The sequence below is a fragment of the Citrus sinensis genome, chromosome 9, assembly GCF_022201045.2.
Source record: "Citrus sinensis cultivar Valencia sweet orange chromosome 9, DVS_A1.0, whole genome shotgun sequence".
In the NCBI taxonomy this organism is placed as follows: Eukaryota; Viridiplantae; Streptophyta; class Magnoliopsida; order Sapindales; family Rutaceae; genus Citrus; species Citrus sinensis.
In genome coordinates this window covers 533,863-557,090 of record NC_068564.1, presented here as the reverse complement: position 1 = coordinate 557,090, position 23,228 = coordinate 533,863, and the positions used below count along the sequence as shown (strand labels likewise).

Below are 23,228 nucleotides of genomic sequence, written 5' to 3'. Positions count from 1 at the left end.
ATGACTCCTAAAATTTATTTGTAAGTCTAATTCAATCGCATCATCATTATATATATAAACCCAACTCTAATTATTCTCAAATTACAAATCCTTAAGATAATTTTTATTAGGCATTGACCTGCTTATTCCCAAAAAAAAAAAAAAAAAAAGAAAGAAAAAAGAAGAGCATTTACCTGCATATAAAAATCTCCAACACTAAAAATATAGGTCCCCAACTTTGGGAGGAAGGATTCCCACCTCTAATAATGCCAAATTTGATCCATAAAATTCTAATGTGGCTTAATTTGATTTCCTTCATCGTAATTAATTTGCATTGAAAATTAATTCTGATAGACAATGGCACCGTGGCAGTTATATAAATGAAATATAACTAACAAAATGCATTGAATTATCATAGTTGGCGTAAACTATATATGAACTACAACTTTAAAAAATGGAGAATTTAAGTGCTTTCATATTTATTAATCATGCCTTAATTTGGTGGTTGATATCTTTTCACCTCATTTTTTTTTTTTAATTTAGAGCTCAAAGTATTTCCATCTTAATTTAAGAGTGGGTCTCTCCTTTCTGAGAGCGTCCGATTTAATTTGATAAATTTATGATTTTATGTGAATAGAATTTTAAATGTTGGTTCGGCGATGATTTTAAAATTATATCTTATTGATAATGAGAGATTAAACACTTATTTAGCAAAAAGGAAACAACTAAGTAAAATTAAACCCTCTCTTTCAAATGAGAAGTTAACTACTCTCATATTCAATCACCGCGAACAGTGAAAAAAGATCTAAAACTTAGATGATCTTTAAAAAAAAGGTTTAAGCTAATACTATTTAAATTCTAATATATCGTGAGCGAGAGATTAAACCCCATTTATCTAGCAACAAGATATTGAAGATTAAAGTAAGATTAAAGGGAATTTATAACTTGTTGCCATTTGTAAGCCAAAAGAGTTGAATCTAGCCACTGTGAGCCATGCACCATGCTCTCTGCTGCTGGTGGCATGCTGACGAAATATACTAATTACAAATTTTTAGATTCATGGATGGCATGGGGACCAGACAAGCGGCATAAAATTACAATGTTATCAACTTTTATTAGTAAATTTCAACATAATTAGAGAATGAGAGGGTCTAATCCATACCAACAACAAGATCACTGAAGTCATTTCGTTTGGAAAAAAAAGTAAAGTCATGGGATTAAGATTAGTCTCCATTTCGAACTACCAATGACTGCTTATGAGAATGCTTTCAGAAAACGTTTTAAATATTTATTTCTAACTTGCAATAATTAAAATCGATAATCATTCTCTTTGTCAATGATAATTATCACCCTCCTTGTCAAACTTGAACTCTTTGCAAAAAAATCCAAGCACTCGTGTGTTAAGAAGACATAATGAGAATGATATATATATATACATATATGGTTAAATTTCGACTTCTTTAGGGTGTTTTTTGGCTTCGTGTGGGTTGACACGTAAGTCGCTTGTCATGCATAGGTAATTATCTAGCTTAAGTTCATGGTTTCTCACTCTATTTTTCTCTATTCAGACTTAATTAATTAGTTTGGTAGTCAAATAAAGTCATTCATGGATAACGACTTGTTACTAACTCAAAAGAAAATAATGTTAATATTAGGTACCAAATGGCAAAAGCATTGTTTGTTAGTTTCCCTAACAAAGGACTTGAAGGGGGATTAATTAATTGTTTTTTAACATTGTTTCTGGGTCACTATCAAATAGTTAGACTTTGTTAGACTTATAAGATTGCATGGGGCAGGGTTTGGCATAAACTTAAACTCTCTATATTCATAGTCAATTAAATTATAACATAACATTTATAATATTATCACAGTATATTCAAAAGGCTGTGATTGGGGCCGGTGACCTAAATTGTAAGACTTAGTAGTTCTGTAAGCTCCATATCCATGGAATTTTGGACTTGCACGCCATGAATCTCATTATATTCCACTTGCTAGTATATTCCGAAATTTGGTAGGAAAAAAATTGCAACTAGCTTCATAGGAAGTAAATATGTTTGTACTATTCATTGACTAGAAATCATATATAGCCCACCTTTCACTATTTACATGTGAGGTTACGTTGCTTGATTGGTCATAAAGTGATACAATACTTGTGACTTTTCGAAATTTAGGAGATTTGATCTGAACATGTATGGTACAAATGATAAAGAGTGAATGTGAAACTATATTTGTACAACTTGTAAACATATTTAAATTTAATTCACATTTTGCAAATATCAGTTTTCGATCTCCATCTCTTTCAAATGTCAACATTTTATAAAAGTTGGAGCAACATACACGTCGTTGAGTTGCAACAAAACATACCAATATAGTTCCTTTCCTGCAAAATAAGACAAAACAATGATACATGATTTTGTAAAGTGGATGTCCGCATCTGAAAATTCTCATGCATAAATGGAGTATAGAGTATATACGTCTTTGTATTGTACATAATATAGGGCGGAGCTTGGAGTTCAGCTCTGCGGGGACCAAATCAAAACATTTTAAAACTAATTATACGGATTTTTTTTTTCAATTGTATAGGCTGTAACATGTAAACAGTTCTTTTGCTATTAAAAAAAGATAATACAAATTTGAATGTATCAAAGTCTATAAAACATCAACACAAAAGTAGACTCATTTGTTTCTAACAGAGGAAGGAGAAATTTTTTTTATTAAAAATAAATTAATAACTGTAAAGGTACAAGTCACTCTCAGAATCAATGTTTGCGGGATTATGTAACTTAAACGACATTTTTTTTCTTCTAAAGTTTGAATACAAGGACCAAAATAAAACTCATGATATTGTTATATTTGTATTTGAAAATTCATTGATTCTACGAAAATTTACAGGTGCTATGGTACCCTCTAGTTTGAGTGAGGCTCCGCCCACAGCATAAATGATGATTTTTGTGGGTGTTTCTTATGATTATTGAAGGGGGGAAAAAACAGTAATCAAACTCAATTGGGTATCAATATCAAAGGGAATCATATACTTAGCTAATATGTGAAATAAAGTTTAACTAAGCTCCATGGGTAGAGCTGGAAGTAATACGTGCGAAGGCATGAGATGTATTGCGTATTTCATTTCTCTACGGCATGCATGTTTACGCTTTTGGCTTATAATTAATAAGCAGCTAAACAAACGTTAGCATTACGTAAACATAATTATGACTAAGCTGCTTTTGTCCACTTGTTTACACATGGAACAGGTTCATGACGGCTGCTAAGTTACTGGCTACCCTAGTTCATTATTTCAACATTTTAGGAGACATAATAATTTATTTATTTATTTATTTTTGAATTTTAGAATGGTTTTGATTTCAAATGATAAAACTTTGTTTAATAAATTGAACCAACCAAGTCCAAATTACAGTGACACCAAGAATAAGTCAAATTGAGTACTTACAATAATATATTAGAGTTTTCTGATCAGGGGTAACCTACATTAGAAATATTTACTAAGGAATCAAACTCACCTTCCGCTGGAGAATATGCTTTAATCAATTTTAACTCTGTCAAAATTCTAACAATTTAAGTTGCTTCATTGTTATGGCGAAGGCTTACCATTTAGGCATAATTAAAAATTTATCAGGCGCCCACTTTCACATATTTTTAAAAGTGTATTTACACCTGTAAAATGATTCGAGGGCGCTAATTAACAGTGTTTCATAAATGCCAGCCAACGAGGTTAGATATGAATTTGACGATGTGTATGCTCCAGATAGCAAGGGCTATACTCTCGGTGTAAGAGAGATTTTTTTTTTAAAAAAAAAAATCTATAAATCTATAATAGATTTTGCCCAGAGGATAACAGCCAACTTGATCCAGCTTTATTTCTTACCAAAATAAAATTGACAGATAGAAAGATACAGAACCACAATTGGAAGGATGCAAAAGACTCTACATGGCAAAAAGGCAAACTAATAGAAGTGCCCACAAGTTTTGCATTCTTAAAATAACTAAACAATTTTTATACACTACGGCATTAGCAACTAAGTGAGGATTAATACTCTTTTTTTTTTTTTTTAAATATTCAAATTTTGGGTGTGCACAAGTATGAAATGATTTTCTTTTAAATATTTAGATGTTGACCCAAGCCACTAATTTTAAATTCAAATATTCATAACATGGCATCATAAATTTGATTTTAAAAGGAATCAATAAATTTTTGCTTGTAAATATCGTCAACTTTTTTTTTTAATGAATGCAAAAGCTTTATTAAGAAGAAAAAGAACCTATAGTGAGTAAATATCGTCAAATTTGTAAAGTAATATTTAAAATAAATAAACTTATGACCTCGTTAACAACTTTTTGTGGGTTGATCAGTATCTCTGTCTCTTAACTCTAAGGTGGAGGGTTTGAATCATTTTAGTGATTACGGGATTATTAAGCTTTGATGGTATATTTAAAAAAATAAAAATAAATAAAATTATGACAAAAGATGTCATATACATATCAATAGATTTCAGTTATGATTTCATTTTTCCACCACATTTTGACAAATAAACTGCCTTGTACATTAAACAAATATTTAATGTTTTTCATTTGAATTAAATATAAAATGAAAATAGATTACTTCAGGAGAATAAACTCAGTGAACTTTGATGAGAGAGAGAATCAATGAATTAAAAAATAATAATTTTACGTGGAATTTTTTAGATATTTTAGCAATTTTTGTGGATACCCTCCTTCTTTATTTTCTATATAGGGGCATTCGAATTCATGGCATGAATCTTGTGGCCATCTTTTCTCTCTCCTTAAATCTTTGATTTAACTTTCTATATATATAGAGAGAGGGTGGTGTCCTTGATACTCATACTCCATTAAAAGTCTTCAGTCAGTTGGGAGTCTGAAAATTTTCTTATTATCTCAAATGGGAAAAGGGAGAGCTCCATGTTGTGATAAGAGTCAAGTGAAGAGAGGGCCATGGAGTCCTGGTGAAGATTTAAGACTCATCACTTTTATTCAGAAACATGGTCATGAAAATTGGAGAGCGCTTCCTAAACAAGCTGGTAACTCTTTTTCTTCTCAGAAATTTTCTTAGAAACCCTGGATTTAATTAATTTCCAGGAAACCTGTTCAGCATGATACAAAAGTTTCCTGCGATCTTTTGATTCATTCATTATTGTATGCACTCTCATTTCTTGTTCATTTCGAGAACTGGGTTTGTTTGTTTTTTCCCTTGGAAACTTTACCAAACAAATAAGCTACATAATTTTAAAAAAAAAATTTGGAAATACCAAACAAGTTGTTCAATTTATTCATCTTGTATCATTGATTTTGTATTACTGTTGTCATTGCTTGTTGACTATTTTACAAGTGTTCACCTAACAGCAATAACAAGACAAATTAAGTTTTCAAAATTTTCTAACTTGATGAAAATTTTTCTTGCAATCTGGAATAATTGTTTTTGTACTTTTGTCTTTGATTTTCCTTTCATATATGGTACATCGAATCCTTCCACATTTTCGCCATTATCATCTTTGCACATTAAGAAAAATTAATTGCCTCATTTTTTTAAAACCATTAAAAGTATGTTAACTGCGACACCTTCTACGGAAAATGGCTCTGGAAAGAATTAAAAAAAAAAAAAAAACTTGTGTCTTGTGTTGCCTGCTTTTGATTTCTGTTTATGAAACGCGCCGGCACACGAAATCGTAATGTGTTTTTAATTGTTTTTCAGTCTTCATCATGAATGAGGTCATATTTTAGACATGCAAATTAAGTCAATAGTGGATGTAATAATGTGTTCTTTCATTGGCCGAAATGGCAGAGGTAAACATTAAAACTTGTCACATCTTGAAATTTTCAACTTAAAAAATTTGAGTTAATTTAATTTCTGAAATGGTCGCATCCTAATGGCAGTAATCTTCTGCTATTTGGAACTTGACAATAAGATTTTGAGACCTTAGGGTACGTGCTTGACTTCACTTGCTAAACACAACTTTTCAAACAGCACTTCTTAAAAAATTGCAGCTGCTAACTAAGATTGACAAAACTGCAACTTGAATTTTCTGGTGTCAATCGTGTATAGGCCTTCTGCGATGTGGTAAGAGTTGCCGGCTGAGATGGATTAATTACCTGAGACCAGACGTGAAACGGGGGAACTTCACTCAAGAGGAAGAGGACACTATCATAAGGTTACATGAAAGCTTGGGAAACAGGTAAGTTGAATAATTACTCTCTTTTCCTGGTTCGGTTTGTGTAGTATCTTATCATTATCTGATGAGTTGTGTTAAATTAATTGCTCAGGTGGTCCAAAATTGCATCTCAGTTGCCTGGAAGAACAGATAATGAGATTAAAAATGTGTGGAACACACATTTGAAGAAAAGGTTGTCTTTCAGAGATGTTAAAAAAGATCAAGAATCTAAAGAATCTTCATCAATAAGCTCCCCTTCCTCCTCCTCATCCAGCACCATTATATCATCAGGCAAAAGAAGGGCAGATACTGAACTTGATGAGCACCAATGTGACCAAAACAATTACGTGCCCAAAAAGCCTCGTGAAGGACACGGTAGCATGACAGTATCGGAAAAATTAGTACAGCAGAGTTCAGAAACTGAAGAATCAAACCAAATCAACACGAGCAAGGGGGTGGTGATGACGACGAAGGAATTATTAGATTCGTCTTGCTCTTCGGATAACTCAGTTGTGTCAAATTCTAGCCAAGTTGATGCCACAAGGCCGAAAGACCAAATGGGTACATCACAATTTGGGTTTAGTGAACCTTATGATGTTGCCATAGGCTTAAACAATTTAGAAGAGGTGAATAAGCCTGAGATCATTTCAATTTCGGATACGGGGTTAGAGATTCCGTTGGAGTGCGATTTTGATTTCTGGAGCATGTTAGATAACTTGGGACCATTCCAATCACATGAAGTTGAAGCAAGCCAAAGCACAAGTTTTGGAGAAGCAAGTGACAACAGCAGAGAAGTTGACAGCCGAACATGGTTCCAATACTTAGAAAATGAGCTTGGATTAGAGGCAACAACAGAAGATGAAATTCAAAATTCAGCAAAAGTGGCAGCAGCTGCAACAGCTGACCCTATACCCCAGGAGACTTATGAGACTTTGCTGAAACCAGAAGTGGACCCCGGAGTCACTTATTTTCAACTGTGGAATGCTTCACTACAAAGTTCCGTTTGCGAGTGATCAAATAATTATACGTCAAAGTTGACTAATATGGTCTACGAGTTTAGGTCTTACTTCTAGCTAACATATAATTCAATTAAGTGAATTAGGTCTAGTTGATGTATGATGGATTTGATGTATCGCCTTACATTTATTTAAAACCTCTCTTTTGTAAATCAAAGAAATGAAACCAATTGTCCCATTTTAAATTTTTTTATTTCTTAGGGGGTGAGCGATATTAACAATATGGATTGTTTTTATTTCTTAGTGGGTCAGTGACATTGTATCTATTGATTTTTTTTTAATATTATGTTAAGTACAACTACATATATAATCCAATGAGAAATTCTAAGAAAGTCTATAATACAAAAGCTCAATACAAAAAATATTATGTTTTTACTAATTATATTGATTTAAATATTTTATTTGTATTTATATTTATTTTTTTTCTTAGAATTGTATTTATATTTATCATAAAAGTTTTTACTATAATCCAAGGATATAATCATAAAAAAGGGTTAATGTGATTATTTATGAAATTAAGGAGATCTGCACTACTATTTAAATAAATCTTAGGAGTGTGGGTGGATTTGTCACTAATAATTAAACTCAAACATCTACTCGAAAATACTTCAATCCTCTAACTTAAGATTAAAGAGAGGACTTGTCGATCAACCCAACTAAAAGATCACGACATGTATGAAAAATGATTTTTTTCATCTTTGGTAATTTTTTTTTTTAATCTTTTGGATTCCTCAAAAAATTTTATTACTCAATTTTCATCCATGACATTAAAAATATTTAACCTAAAATATAACAGATTTTAAAGGTAAACAATGATGACCCTTTAAATAGTTTAAAATAGTACATCTCACTATTGTCTTGTTAACAATATTTGTCCTCAATGGTAGTCAAGAAAAAAGATCCCAAATATAAGCATTTGAACAATATCTTTGTAATTGTCGAGATAAAATAAGGCATTAAAATAGTTACTACCATTAGACAGCAACAAGATAGTTGTTAGGGTCACGAGTGTAATTCTCTTTTTTATATAATATTTACTGCCATTTATTTCTCGTCTCAGCTTGTTTCATAAAAGAACATTGAAAGTTTGCAACCCACTTTAATTTTAAAAAAATGGAATATGAATTCTCCAAATTGTAACAATGATATTTGGGCTTGTTACCCTACGATAATCGTATATTTACAGACATCGACACAAACGCAAATTAAATTACAAAACTACAACAACAGTAATAATAATATTGATAATAAAAAAAAAAAGAATGCTGCAGTTTGCTTGTTCAAATCAAGTGTAGAATTTAATAAATACTAATATACTATGATTGATAGACTACGTGAAGCGAAGGATGCTATAAGTCTTGCTTGTGTGTCTCTCGTATGCTCTATTATTATTTCTGGAAAATTTTCCTTAACAAATTGTTGGATGCCTAAATTGAGTTGAAACGATAAGCTCGCGTCTTTAATTCGTTAACTTTACCAAAGAGTTAGGGGATTCTTTCTTAATATTTATCCGTGGTTCATTAGGCAAGCAAAATGCATCACGGAACAATACATCGATCTGTCACATCCAGCTTAACTTAATTTAGAATCCGTTTGGGATTGGTTTTGTGAGACTTAAAATTGATTTTGAAAACTAAAAGTTAATTTTAATGTTTGGTAACTTTTTAAAAAAATAATAATTTTATCCTATGCAGATTTTCAAAAGTAAGGAACGAGTAGTTTTTCAAAATCTAATAAACAATTCCATATTTATTCTTTTATATATTATAAAAATCCGAAATCATCCTTATTAATTAGGAATTAAAATCATTAACTTTAAAAAAATTATTATTATTATTATTATTATTATTACCAATTGTATTGAGATAACAAACAAATTGTTTAAAATATTTGTTTTGGTTATCAATTATTATATATACACAATAAAAATATTTTATATAATATTTATAAATATATAAATAAAATTTATTTAACATTATGTCTGATTCAATCATTCACATTCTTTTAATAGTTTTAATAATTTAACAGTAAGATTTATCATACACATACGACTGCTTTCAAAACTCATAGCACTTTTAAAAATAAATTATACAAAACATTTAATTACTTCTTTTCACAGTTGATTATAGGGGTGGGCAAAATCGGGTTCGGGTCAACCCGATCGAGTTTCGGGTTATTCGGGTTGTGCAAACATTGATCCGAATACAACCCGAACTTACAACCCGACTCGATCCGATCCGATATATATTCGGATCGGGTCAAAAATCGGGTTGAACTTGGATTGAATCGGTTCGAATTAAAAATGGATCATATTAAATTCAGGTCAAATTAAACCAATTTGGGTTGATGAAAACGGGTCAATTCAAAACATATATACCAATACACCATGAAAGCTTCAAAATTCAAAACACATAAGGGACTAAGGGAGAAACTCGGGTCGGGTTGGAGCTTGAGCCTTGGAGCAGCAGATCGGCGGCTGGGTTTTCGGCAGCAGATCGGTGGGCGTGCAGCAGCAGCTTGCGCACGGCTGGACGCGCAGCAGTTTCCTCGCGATGGCTGGACGCAGCACGGCGGCAGCAGATCGTGGACGCAGCACGGCGGCAGCAGATCGTGGACACAACACGGCGGCAGCAGATCGTGGACGCAGCAGTAGATGGCTGGACGCAAGACGACAGCAACATGACAACAGCACGGCAACAGCAGATCGCTGACGCAGCAGCAGATGGCCGGACTCGCAACACGGCAGCAGTAGATTGCGGGAAGGAGAGAATGTTTTCTTGCTTCTTGAGGGTGGGTTCACGGGTTGGGTGTTGTGATTTTTTTGTTTGTGTGTGTTTTGTGTTTGTGTAAACTGTAAAGTGTAACTGATTTGTGATTTCACTGATTTGTGTGATTATGTGTGGTGTGCTGTGTGCCGTGTGTGTGTGTTTGGCCATAGAATTTTTTTTTTTTTTTTTTTTTTAGCAACCCGATCGGGTTTTCGGATCGGATCGGGTTTTATCCGATCCGATCACAACCCGATCGGGTTTGTAATATTTCATCTGATCGGGTTATATTAACAACCCGATCCGACCCGAATCCGAAATTTTTCGGATCGGGTATTTTGCCCACCCCTAGTTGATTATTTCAACAGTACAACTAAAAATGTTTATTTTGAAAATTACAATATTACCGAAAGTAAAACCACTCATGGCTTTTTGGAATGATTCAAATGATGTCACAAAACGGTATAAAGCCATGTAGATTACGTCACTGGTAATTGCCTACACGTTCAATTAATAACAATCCCTTTCAAAACCTTATTGCCTAAAGAAACGCTCAAAAATAGATAATTTATTTCTTTCAATTTTGCCCGAAAACTGCCATCAAAATTGAAAATGCATATTTTCGGAAGACGGGTCAAAATCGGCCCCTTTTTCCCCTTTGTAATCTCTAGTTGGTACTCCTAACTTGAATTTAACTTACATGATTCAATCTTTCTCAAAGTATAATAAATTTGAGAACAAACTTTTCACTGTAGAAATTACGACTAAGTTGCGTATAAGTGGGTTGGTGATATTCTCCATTAACAGCCATACAAATTTTTTTGCTATATATTGCTTTTCTTATTGGGTCCCTGAACTTTGAAGATTTGAGGCACATCAACTTTGGGATTGAAAGTAAGATTAAAATAGTTGTTTAAGTGATTCAATATGAAACAACAAAGGGTAGCTCATCATTTATGAAAATCTGTACTTGTGAGAGAGACACATACGTCCACCAACTAAAATTAGTTTTGTTTTTTAGATAGAGAGTCGTCATTTAGTAAGAAATATATTTCTTTAATATAGTAACGGGTCTAAGTTAGAAGAGAAAAAATTAATTAATTAATTAATATATTATATGATAAAAGTGTATTGCATTAAAGTATGTAATTTTTTTTTTGTCTTTTAGCTTAACCCTTACTTTGATAAAGTAAAAGATCGCTTATTAAAAAATTACGACTTGGATGAATAGAAATTAAATAAAATTTTATTTTGTTGACTAAGAGATTGTCATAGATAACGGATCGAGATGTAATTCTCTCACTCTGGCTTACTTTTAATTTTCGGCGCTGTCTTGTACTGGCTAATTAGTTATTGCATGTTCTGTTGAACTGTTTTTATGATCGTGATTATAGTATTTTTGATATACTATTATGATCTAACATCCTACATGAAAAAAATACAATCTTCTAAATGAGCATATAAAGCTCATGGACAAGTTCGTTTTTAAGGGTGAGTTCTACTTATGAGTGTTTATGAAATACCATAAATCATAGTTAAACATTGTTATATGATCATATTTTATTGATCATTTGTCCATCGTTACCCCAACTATAGGTACGATATGAATGGGTTCTGCAATCGAACCCTCATTTTCACATGCAAATGTCAACTTACATTTACAATTATTGACTCAGGACATGACCATCGCATTAAATTGTTGGACCATGTGTGCATGGATTTTTTTTTGCTATAATTAGTAAATAGTAATGGTCAATCATATTAGAAAAAAATTATATACGAACTAAAAGACTATTTGAATTATTTAAATATGCAAAATTATCATTCTTATGTCAAGAAGTTGAACGACTATTAATTTGGAAGCCATCAATGGTACTTCTAGAAAAATTTTCGACATATTTTCCTTTCACACACACACATATACATACATATATACATACACACACGCACACACACACTAGGAATAAATAAAATCGGCTCATTTTACTTGGACTTTTGTTGGCCCATTAATAGAGTGGACCAATTTAGGAGTCCAAAATAGGTCCAAATGTCATTTTATGCTATTGACACCCCTCCATTAATCTCTTAAAACCCCTTTTCTAAACAGACCCCATAAAATAATTTAAAATATTACTTCTATCAACACCCAAGCAATTTCTATGAATAACCCTGTTCACTTTTGCCTAAAACTCTATTTATATATCAAATCTCAAATATTACATGAATAAAACAAATTCGTCTCCCTACTCATTTTCTTTAGTGAGTAAAGCAAATTTCACATGAATAAGGAGACAAATTGATAGAAAAAAGCTATACTGGAATACAATTTTGAACTTGAAGCTTGAAGCTCAATGAATAAGGTTATTTGAGATTTGACATATAGATGCAATTTTGCACATTTGAGTTTGAAGCTCACGTGAGTGAAACAAATTTCAAATATGAGTTTGATGATTTGGAAAGTTCATGGCGATAAAAAAGAAAGCTCAACATACTATATTGGTCGAAAATATTTGGGTGGTTTGATAAGCAAACAATAATTTGTTGTATTGAATTATAAACTTAAAAACTATATTGCACATTTGTCAGTTCACAAGTTCGACATAAAAGTTTTTTTAATATGATAATTTTGGGGTGAATGTTCATAGTAGATCCTAGTCATTTTGGAAAAAGTCTGACTAATAAATAGTGTGACAAATGATAATAGTTAATTTTAAGAAATCACTTTGAAATTATATTACTTGTCAAAACTAGAGACATTAAGGTGTAAAAAGTTCATTGGAATGAGAACATGATTTGTATTCTCTTTTTACACTATTCTTTTAGTAGGGATGGCAGGACATACCCTTTTGAGATTTTTCCTACTTGAAAAGGGTATGAAAATGATTTTATACCAAATTTCTTATTTAGATAAGGGACAGAAACAACTTTTTATCTAATTTTTTATTTAAGGAAAGGGATGGGAATGAGGTGGAATCCCTATCCCCTCCCCATTTCCCCACTTTAATTATTATTTTATTTTTCTAGAACTATTAGTGAATAAATAATAAAATTTAAATGGTAAAATATTAAATATTGGTGTAAAAAAACAAATATCAAAATATTTATACAAATAATATAAATATTAGTAAATATAAAAAGTTTAACGTAATTTAGACTTAACTATAGTCCAAAACCCGCAATCTCACAAGCTCACAATTCACAAATCAAACTTTAAGTCACTCTCCCACAATTTTACTCGTCATTTCCAACTTATTCATTTTGTGACCAGCACCCAACTCGTCCTCATCTCATTATACCTTGGTAGCAAGTGCGTTGTCAGTGGTTGAGTAGCCCATCTCCTCATCAGTTAGCAGCCACACACGTGGCTTCGTCATGCCATAGTCGGTGGTTAAGAGGTATCATTACTTATGAACAGCACTCACGTCAATATCGTATAAAAATCACATTATTTGAATTTTGTTTTGAAAATCATTATTTGAATATTATATATACCAAAAGTTTAAAAGGGTACAATGAAATAAGGCCCATTAATAATCATTCTCATTTTGTTTTATATATTTTAAGTTAAAATAATTAAATTAAGTTTAAAAATTAAAATGATATTTGTTATTTGAGAATCAGATACTCTGGGGAATCTTTTATTATTATTCAAGGAGGAGATAAAGATTCTCTTAAATAATTTTGACCAAGATGAAAAGGAAACAATGATATATATAAAACATCAGAAATACCTACGGGGTAAGAGGGATTTTAATAGGAGATTAGAGGGGTGCTAATAGCTCTGCTCCAATAGGTATCCTGTCCTTTTGTTGAGCCATCTACAAAGTGCCCTTGAATCCCATACCCCAAAATGTAAATATTGCAAGCTCTATCGGCCCATAAGGTCCACAGCAATTTAGTGTTAAATGACGCTTTCACCCGGACCATTTTCCTCTAACGACCATCCTCTCCTTTTCCTCTTTCTTTCGTATCTCAATTTACAGGATCTCTCTTTCGCGCGTCTCAACAGACACACACACACTCTCTCTCTCTCTCAACTCGACAACCTTTTCATCACTTACAATGGAACTAGAAGAAGAAGGAGAGTTTGATAAACTCACCGGAGATTTCACCGACGAAGCATCACAGGCACAATTCAGCAACACGTTTGCTGAGCTTCAAGCTTACTCCTTACGGCTTCTGGAACTTCACCAAAACCCTAATCAAAGCCCTTCCTTTTTCACTTCATTCTTCAATTTCCTCCAAAAATCGTCCGCCCAATCTCTTCAGCCCTTTTTCGAGTATGTTCGCTTATTTATCAACTCAATTTTCTTCCTTTTTTTAAAAATTTAAATTACTTAATTGTTGAATTTATTTTGTTTTGTTCTAGCTATGTGTTGTTTCCGTTGCTGCTTCTACTGGATGCTGCAACTGAATGCAGAAGCAAGGCGAAAGAAGAGCGTAAAATGGGTAGTAAAGTGAGTGATAAAGTGGCTGAAAGTGTTGTTATGTGTTTGGAGCAGCTTCTTAGCAAGTGTTATTTGGGGTCTGTTGATCAGGTTAGTTGTCTAGTTATAATATTGCTTTGAATATTATATGAATTTTTTTTCTTTGAATCAGCTATTTATGTGTTGACGACTTTTTCGTTCATTCGATATATGTTAATTCAAGCGTGCATTGATTTTGATGATGTGTATTTTTAGCATGAGTTTAATGATGTGCTTCTGCAGATGGTTGTGTTGACAACAAAGTTGGCAAAGGCAGCAACGCTTTCGCCATCTGAGGCTTCAGAAGAGTTTCGTGAAGGGGCTATCAAGTGTTTTAGGGCTGTGTTTTCGAGTTTACGCGGGTGCTCTGATAATTTCTGCTCATGCAATCAAATTTTGGGCTTTCCGGAGCTATTGGAGAGTAACACCCTGCAAAGATCGTTTAGTAAAGCTTCCGAATCAGGAGAATGTTTAGTTGCATTTTTGCAGTCACAAGATGCTTCAGTTGCTGTTGGATACTGGCTATCATTTCTGCTCAAAGTACACTGCTTTTTAATTTTTTTTAACTTCTTTTTTTGTTTTTAAATGATAATTGATTCGTTTGTTTTCTAATTTTTTTACCCTTGTTTCTATGAAACTAAATATGGGGTTTGTTTAAAAGGATGCTGATACTGAGGCTGCACGTGGACATCGAGGAAGTGGGAAACTCCGTGTTGAAGCTTTTCTGACCCTACGTTGGCTTGTAGCTAAGGTAATTTTGGGATATGCATCAAAACTGAACAGTGAGAAATTTTAACCTAGGAAAGGTTTTGCTTTTCTGAAAGTTCCACTGAATTTTCTTTCAAATTGACTTGCCCAAGGAACATTTCATTAATCATCCAGGAAAAAAGCTATATTGCAAACTTAGTTGAGTTACGTGTTTTGTTAACTTATCTGAAAATATTAACCTTCTTCTTATATAAATTGTCGGTTAAATCAGAAATATGTTAGCTTGTGGCTTTTGGGCTATGAAAATCCTATTCTAGCTTCTTATGAATAAATACAATTTTTTGTATATGGAAAATTGGACTAATTTTACTGGTTTTGCAGGTTGGCAATGCAGATGCACTGGCTTACTTCTTACCTGGTGTTGTTAGTCAATTTAACAAAGTTTTGCATGTATCGAAAACAATGATAACTGGTGCTGCTGGATCTGTGGAAGCTATTGATCAAGCAATTAGAGGGTTAGCTGAATATCTAATGATAGTCCTCCAGGATGATGTTAATTTATCTGGACTTGATATGCCCAAAAATGTCATTTCTGGTTATGATCCCAACAACAATAAATCTTCCTCGTTTCTGGAAGAGCTACGTCGGTTACGAATTAAACCTGAAGGTCAGAATACAATTGTAGAAGAAGACAATGATGGTGAACTAGTAAACATGATTACTCCCAAATCCGAGTTTAAAGAGCTGTCCACTGATTCTATGAAGAGAAAAGGATCCTTGCATGTGGCTCGCACAAAAGATTGGATTGAGGAAACCTCAGCTCACGTGAATAAATTACTGTGTGCAACTTTTCCTCATGTATGTTCTTACACTTGATTTAATGTTGTTTATCTGAAGTATTAAATACTGCTTTGATGGCCACTTAAATTCTTTCTATGGAAATAATCTTTTATATTCTGTCAGATTTGTGTTCATCCAACGAAGAAGGTGAGAAAAGCACTTCTTGCCGCAATACGAGGACTGTTATCAAATTGCAGTTACACTCTGAAGGATAGCAGATTGATGCTTTTGGTAAGCAGTGTAAAAGAATGAATAAACATATAACCGCCCGTCCACTAACCACCTTTAGGCTCTCATTGCCTGCTGGAAGTTTAATTTTTACATCCCTTTTTTTTGTACTATAAGTCTAGAATACTCAGATTTAGTAGTTATATGGTCATCCTTAAGGCTACTGTACTCATAATAGATCAATAAATAAAATATCAGCCCTTTATTTATAAATTAAAAAAAAAGCCCTGACTGTAGATATAATGTGTAATAGGAAATTTGTGATGAGGAAATGCCTCTGTTGTTATGAAGATGAGCAAAGATGCATATTTAGGAGATTTTCAATTAGTTGTGATTAAAAGCTATTTTTAATCCTAGTCAACAGCCTGAGGAATGAGTGACCTGGACAATGTTTGGTGGATTAGGAATAGGTTTCTATTGTGACAATGCTTGGGTGCATGTTTGATCTCTGATGCCTTTCCCTTACTCATTAATGTAATGCTTGAAAGTAGTTACCCAATTTTTTCTCTACAGGAGATATTACTTTAAGGTGAGTTTGGAACATAGCATTATATAGTATTATGTTATTGTTCATATCAGTTTATTGCTTACCTATGTTTGGAAGTTTTGGAAGCTGCATTATGGTGCACCACAATGTGCTATATTGGAGCATTATGCAAACCCGAAGGGACCTGGGGTTTTGTATAATGCACCAATTTTTGCCTCAATTGAGGCATTAAATATATTTTAATTTTTATTATAATAATAAAATATAAAAATAAATTATAGTATAAAATTATTTAATAGTACTATATTATATTATTGCATAATATTATATTATATATTAATAATTAACAAAACTAATTATTTAATGTAATTAATAAAAAAATAATAATAAATTTAAATAATATTGAATTTAATATTAATATAAAATTAATGCAGTACGGTATAACATCACATGTTGTACAACATTATTATAATATAATACTAATGTAATATAACATAATATAGTGCACCTACATTAAATAATGCAATATAATGTTATCCAATATAGTGTGCCAAACACACCCTTAGTGTTATAGATTGGCCAGTTGGCCATTGACATTTTCCCTGTGTGTTGTGTTGAACCATATTCTCCCTGGTCAAGGCTAGAAATAATTATAGATTATCTACCTGTTTATTTAGCTTGACTGAATTATATCGTTTTAGTTCTGTTAATCAAAAGGCTCTGCATGTTCATCTCTAGTTATTGATGCAGTATAATGAATTTTTTGCTTTCTATTCTGCTTGTTTATTTCGTGTTTGATATCTTTTTATGCATCTAATTATGTAGGAGTGCTTATGTGTCATGGTTGTTGGGGACGACGAAGAGATTTCTGCAGCTGCCCAGGAGTTTCTAGAATGTCTATTCTTGTATAGTGGGAAACATTGTGTGAAATTTGATGTTTCTGATATTTTTGTCAGGTTTGTCCTTTTTCTGAGATTGGACTGTTGGGCTATAAGAGATCATATATAATTATATATAAGCACTAAATTATGTTTCTTGAGCAGGCTTATTGAAATGCTGCCAAAGGTGGTGCTTGGCAGTGACGAATCACTTGCTCTTTCACAAGCTCAAAAATTACTTGTAATCATATACTATTCTGGTCCTCAATTTATGTTGGATCAACTTCAATCTCCGGTATGTGATTGCTTCTCTGATGTCTTCAGTAATCAGGGTCATATTATCTGCTATATTTTAAATGAAAATTTGTCTTGGTATTACTTTTACGTACATCAATTGATAGGTGGCAATGGTCCACTCATCAGTTGTAATGTTGCTAGACATCTGTATTGTGATAAGATAATATCTCTTGTACTTCTGTCGATCCAAAGATCTCATACATGAAGTGAATGGTAGTGTAAATTACTAGTTTAGAAAATAATAAGTAACTTCTTAAATACTTGTCCCCAATATCATCCTTTCTCAGTTATGTTATAAACTGCAGGTTATGACTTAAATTTTGAATGTTTTGAATTTTTGAGTTCAGATGTGATTTTTTCCACTTGTATTATTCATTCATGACACTCTCTTGTATGGAGTGCATAGGTTTCAGCTGCAAGGTTCTTGGATGTATTTACTATTTGCCTTGGTCAGAATTCCGCATTTACTGGCTCTCTTGACAAGCTTATTTTAGCAAGGCCGTCTTCTACTGGATTCCTTCATTCTATTGCTGAGTTGCAAGCTGGTGCCCACTTAACTGATTATGGCCAGACCTTCATAGGTTCAGTTCCATCTGGTATCTCAAAATTAACAGCTATTCAGGAAAAACCAATACAGTGCCCATGGGAGACTATCCGAAAGACATACGAGTTTCCATGTACCCCCTCTTGGTTTGTTACTGTTGGCAGTCAGAAACTATACCAGGCTCTTGCAGGAACTCTCAGACTTGTAGGTTTATCTTTAGTGCCAGGTTATATCAACCCCTGAATTCATTTGTTTTTTCAATTGAATTTCTCTGTGACTTGTGCAGTACTAACACTGATTATCTTTATTTTTGCTTGTTGCTAGACTTTGAAAGTGAAGGGCAATTATCAGTTATTACAGATATTCCACTGGGTCACTTGTGTAGACTGGTTTCTGAGGTGCGTGTGAGGGAGTATAATAAGGAGAGCTGGCAATCATGGTATAATCGAACTGGTTCAGGACATTTATTGCGCCAGGCTGGCACCGCGGCATGTATCATTAATGAGATGCTATTTGGTCTATCAGATGAGGCATTTGATATGTTCACTAAAATGTTTCAGAAGTCCAAGACCGTTAGGGAAGAGGCTCGACAATCTGGTGCAGAATTCACTGATGGTCAACGGTATAAGTTTGGTGAATCTACTTGGAAGACTAAACTGAAGAAGGGTGTAAAAAGTCACTTAATTGATTGTGTTGGTAAAATCATGCATGAGTATGTATCTTCTGAAGTGTGGGATCTTCCAACAGATCGTAAATCTTCTCTTTTACAATCTGACGAAGAAGCTGAAGATATCACTCTGCACTTTTTCCGTGACACAGCAATATTACACCAGGAAATAAGCATTTTCCTTTTTCAGATCTGCATATAGTTTAGCACCTGTTTTGTCAGCTCATCATTACAAAGTATTGATTGTATCTTTGGTTTTCTCAAACAGGTTATTATAGATGGAATAGGCATCTTTGCTCTGTGCCTTGGGAAAGATTTTGCTTCCAGTGGATTTCTTCATTTGTCCCTATATTTGTTGTTGGAGAATCTAGTTAGTTCCAACTCCCAAGTTAGAAGTGCCTCTGATGCTGTTTTGCATGTTCTTTCTGCTACATCTGGCTATCCAACGGTAAGCTTGTGACATATAATCTCTATTTGCTAGGGAATTCTGTAATAAATGACTGATGTTACATTCTTTTTGCAGGTTGGGCACTTAGTATTGGCGAATGCAGACTATGTAATTGATTCTATTTGTCGACAGTTGCGTCATTTGGATCTTAACCCTCATGTACCAAATGTGCTTGCTGCAATGCTTTCATATATTGGAGTAGCTTATAAAATACTGCCTTTACTGGAGGAACCGGTAATTTTTTAATTTTGATAGCTTTTTAGGTCGATTAACCTGCCAAAATTTTGATGCACTGAGAAGGTGGTAATTTTTAAATTTTTTGTACAGATGCGCTCAGTTTCACAGGAACTTCAGATACTTGGCAGGCATCAGCATCCTGATTTAAACATTTCCTTCTTAAAGGTCATTCCTTAAATGTACACATCATATATAATGAATTGCTTGTTTTAGAATGTAGATAGGATTAATTTGCAAAGTCTTAGCAATGAATTTATTAAAAGTTCTGATGAAAAGTATGACTACAAGGTTTTTGGAAGCTTTACGAATGGATTGTAAAGAATAAAAGATATTTCTGCTCGAGTCATGCTATTTTATAAGTGATGAAGCATATTTAGAGGGGTTATGTCAAGATTTAATCCATTTATACATAATTTGGGATGAAACACAGAGAAGGTTGCAAATGAATAACTTTGAAGCTTGAACTAAGCCTTTTTTTCAAGCAAAGGTTAGGGTAACCCTTGATTGAAGTATTGTGTGTGATTACTTGTTCTTGTTCTAATTAAATTATGTTTTGCATAAGGAGGTTATTCCTTTTTTCCTTTTCTAAAAAGAAAGTTATTACTTACTGTCAATGATTTTGTATTTTTAGGCTGTAGCTGAAATTATGAAGGCATCAAAGCATGAGGCAGATTCACTGCCAAGTCAAGCTGAATCTTATCTCATGCGTATCAAGTCCAAAATATCTGAGCAGGGTTCAGGATCATGCTATGATAATGACACTGGTATGTCTCACATGGAACTAGATGATTACTTCTCTGCTAGAAGTGGAAATTCATTTCTGTATACTGTTCTTACATTGATGTCTCCTTTACACTCTCTTCTATTCAATTATTGAATCAGATAAACTGTATTTGTCGTCCTTCATAGGGCTGTTGTAGTTGCTACCTAACCTTAGAAGAGTGGTTAATTAGTTTATTGAGTAAAAAATGACTAGCTTTTGCAATATCCCAAGATATTATCTTATTTTTGTGATAATTATATTATATGTGTAGGAGAATGGGAGAGCATTTTGTACAACTTGAACGATTGCAAAAGATATAGAAGAACTGTGGGATCTATTGCTGGGTCATGTTTAACAACTGCAATTCCTCTTCTAGCTTCAGAAAAGCAGGCGGCTTGCTTGGTGGCCTTGGATATAGTGGAGGTGCTTTTTTCGGCTGTGTTGTTTTCAATATTTTCTCCATGTTTATGTTAATATAATTTTTTATTTAATTTATTAAAATAAAATTTAGATGCTAAAGCAGCAGCTAAAGAAAAATTTTATTGGAAAAGAAAAATAATTTAAGAAACGTGAAACTTTTTCCTGTACAAAGGAGGGAATTTGTTTTTGTTTATAAACTATTCTTAGTAATGTTCTTACCTATGTGTCTGTATGTGTAGAAACTTCTACTGATTTTAGATTAGAAGATTGTGAGAGAAACATTTACTTCAATTTTAGGAGCATAGAATTTGTAGCAGAAAGTGGGGGAAGAGTTACAATTACCTCCAATATTGTCCCATTTTCTGTTTATCCTGAAGAAATTCAATACAAAAAAGAATTCAAAACAAGATGAGACGTCGGTGATTTTACAATGAACTTTCTTTCCAGAATGGCATTGTAACAATTGCAAAAGTGGAAGAAGCCTACAGACACGAAAAGGAGACTAAAGAAGAAATTGAAGAAGTGCTTCGATCAAGTTCAATGTATCATCTTCAAGATAATCTAGATGCAGCTGACGATGGGGCTGATGAGAACAGACTGCTTCCAGCAATGAACAAATTGTGGCCCTTTTTGGTTATTTGCATTCAAAGTAATAACCCTGTGGTGAGTAACAATCGTTTGAACTGTTCAATTTGTTACAAACAGAGGAAAGATCTGCTAGCCTATCCTTATTTTCATCATCTGTTGTCGTTATTTTTAATTCATCATTTCAACAGGCTGTCCGGAGATGTTTAAGTGTGATAAGCAATGTAGTGCAAATCTGTGGAGGGGATTTCTTTTCACGCCGCTTCCACACAGATGGACCCCATTTCTGGAAACTTCTATCCACATCTCCATTTCAGAAAAAGCACAAGTTGAAAGAAGCAAAAGCACCTTTGCTGCTTCCATATCGGAACACTTCAATTTCTTCAGATGATTCTCTGGCAGAAGTTTCCAACATGAAAGTCCAAGTTGCAGTGCTCAATATGATTGCAGATTTGTCCCGAAATGAGAAGAGTGCTTCGGCATTGGAAGTCGTCCTCAAAAAGGTCAGTGGTCTCGTAGTGGGAATAGCTTGTAGCGGTGTTGTAGGGCTTAGAGATGCATCTATAAATGCCTTGAGTGGACTTGCATCAATCGATCCTGATCTCATTTGGCTTCTTCTAGCCGACGTTTACTACTCTTTGAAAAAGAGAAACTTGCCTTCGCCGCCAACCTCAGATTTCCCAGAGATCTCAGAAATTCTTCCCCCATGTTTGTCTCCTAAGGAATATTTGTATGTACAGTATGGAGGGCAGAGTTATGGTTTCGATGTTGACTTTTCTTCTGTAGATACTGTTTTTAGGAAACTGCATGCCCAAAGTTTTAGTTGTCAGATGTACAGCTAAATTTTGTTTCATGAGCCAATTTATTTATTAATTTTCAACACGAAATTTTACTGTTTTGGAGATTTTATTGTTTAATTGAGGCACTAATAGAGAATCCAACGGGTCTAATCTAGCCCGTGCGTTGTGTATAGTAATTTGAATAATCGGAACATCTAGCAAAGAGGAACTTATTGTTTGATTTTGAAAATCAGCATCAGCAATTACAGAAATCAAAGAGATTTAAATGAAACAGAGTCAAACCGAAAAATTTCACTTATAAAGATTAAAAATCTTACTTGTAAAGGCTATATTTCAAGTTACAGTGGTCGGAAAGTTCATCATCCTCTGGAAGTTATGAAGAAGAAAGCTCAGTGTCTTGTTTGATTTGTCTTCCTTCATCACCCAAAAGCAGCAAAAACGCGCAGAAGAGAAATATATTCACCATAAAGGAAAGCTCTTCATCATCTCAAGTTCCGAAAAATAATTCAGTTTCCTCGAAAATCCAGTGATAAAAGGAAGAAAAAAGAGTGTTCTCAGCAATATCAAGTCTTTCAAATTACCCCAGGAAAATCAACTTGCAAACTCGAAGTACTGCAATCCTTCAACATATGCTCAAAACTTGGATGATGATCGTTGCAATAAAGATGATGATCCCAATTATCCCACGTTTTCTTCCAGGTATGCTGCTTCTTTCAAGAACAAGATAACCAACTTGTTACAAAAGCATATATCTGAAGGCATTTGTGATTAAGTTTCCCCGGGGCCTCTACATTATTTGTCTTTCTGACTTATAATATAATACAGTGAATGAAAATGTAAGATGATCATCTCTTATGATAAGATAATCTAATGAATGAATTAATGAACTTAATTTGTGTTTTAACATTATGCTTCATT

The 23,228-nt window shown here is 33.3% G+C and overlaps 2 protein-coding genes across 2 annotated transcripts; both read left to right on the top strand.

Annotated features, from left to right (window-relative positions):
* The first annotated feature begins 4,733 nt into the window (after positions 1 to 4,733).
* LOC102623156 (transcription factor MYB63) lies at positions 4,734 to 7,362 on the top strand. The gene is made up of 3 exons (XM_006475270.3): positions 4,734 to 5,033; positions 6,056 to 6,185; positions 6,274 to 7,362. The coding sequence occupies exons 1-3, from the start codon at positions 4,895 to 4,897 to the stop codon at positions 7,172 to 7,174; spliced, it is 1,170 nt and encodes a 389-aa protein (XP_006475333.1). The 5' UTR covers positions 4,734 to 4,894; the 3' UTR covers positions 7,175 to 7,362.
* Positions 7,363 to 13,871: 6,509 nt separating this feature from the next.
* LOC102623431 (uncharacterized) lies at positions 13,872 to 22,414 on the top strand. Its single transcript, XM_052434353.1, has 17 exons — positions 13,872 to 14,222; positions 14,312 to 14,480; positions 14,652 to 14,948; positions 15,070 to 15,159; positions 15,498 to 15,974; positions 16,080 to 16,187; positions 17,497 to 17,627; positions 17,715 to 17,844; positions 18,253 to 18,616; positions 18,715 to 19,224; positions 19,327 to 19,505; positions 19,581 to 19,739; positions 19,833 to 19,907; positions 20,374 to 20,506; positions 20,777 to 20,928; positions 21,373 to 21,588; positions 21,702 to 22,414. The coding sequence occupies exons 1-17, from the start codon at positions 14,005 to 14,007 to the stop codon at positions 22,350 to 22,352; spliced, it is 4,059 nt and encodes a 1,352-aa protein (XP_052290313.1). The 5' UTR covers positions 13,872 to 14,004; the 3' UTR covers positions 22,353 to 22,414.
* Positions 22,415 to 23,228: the final 814 nt, after the last annotated feature.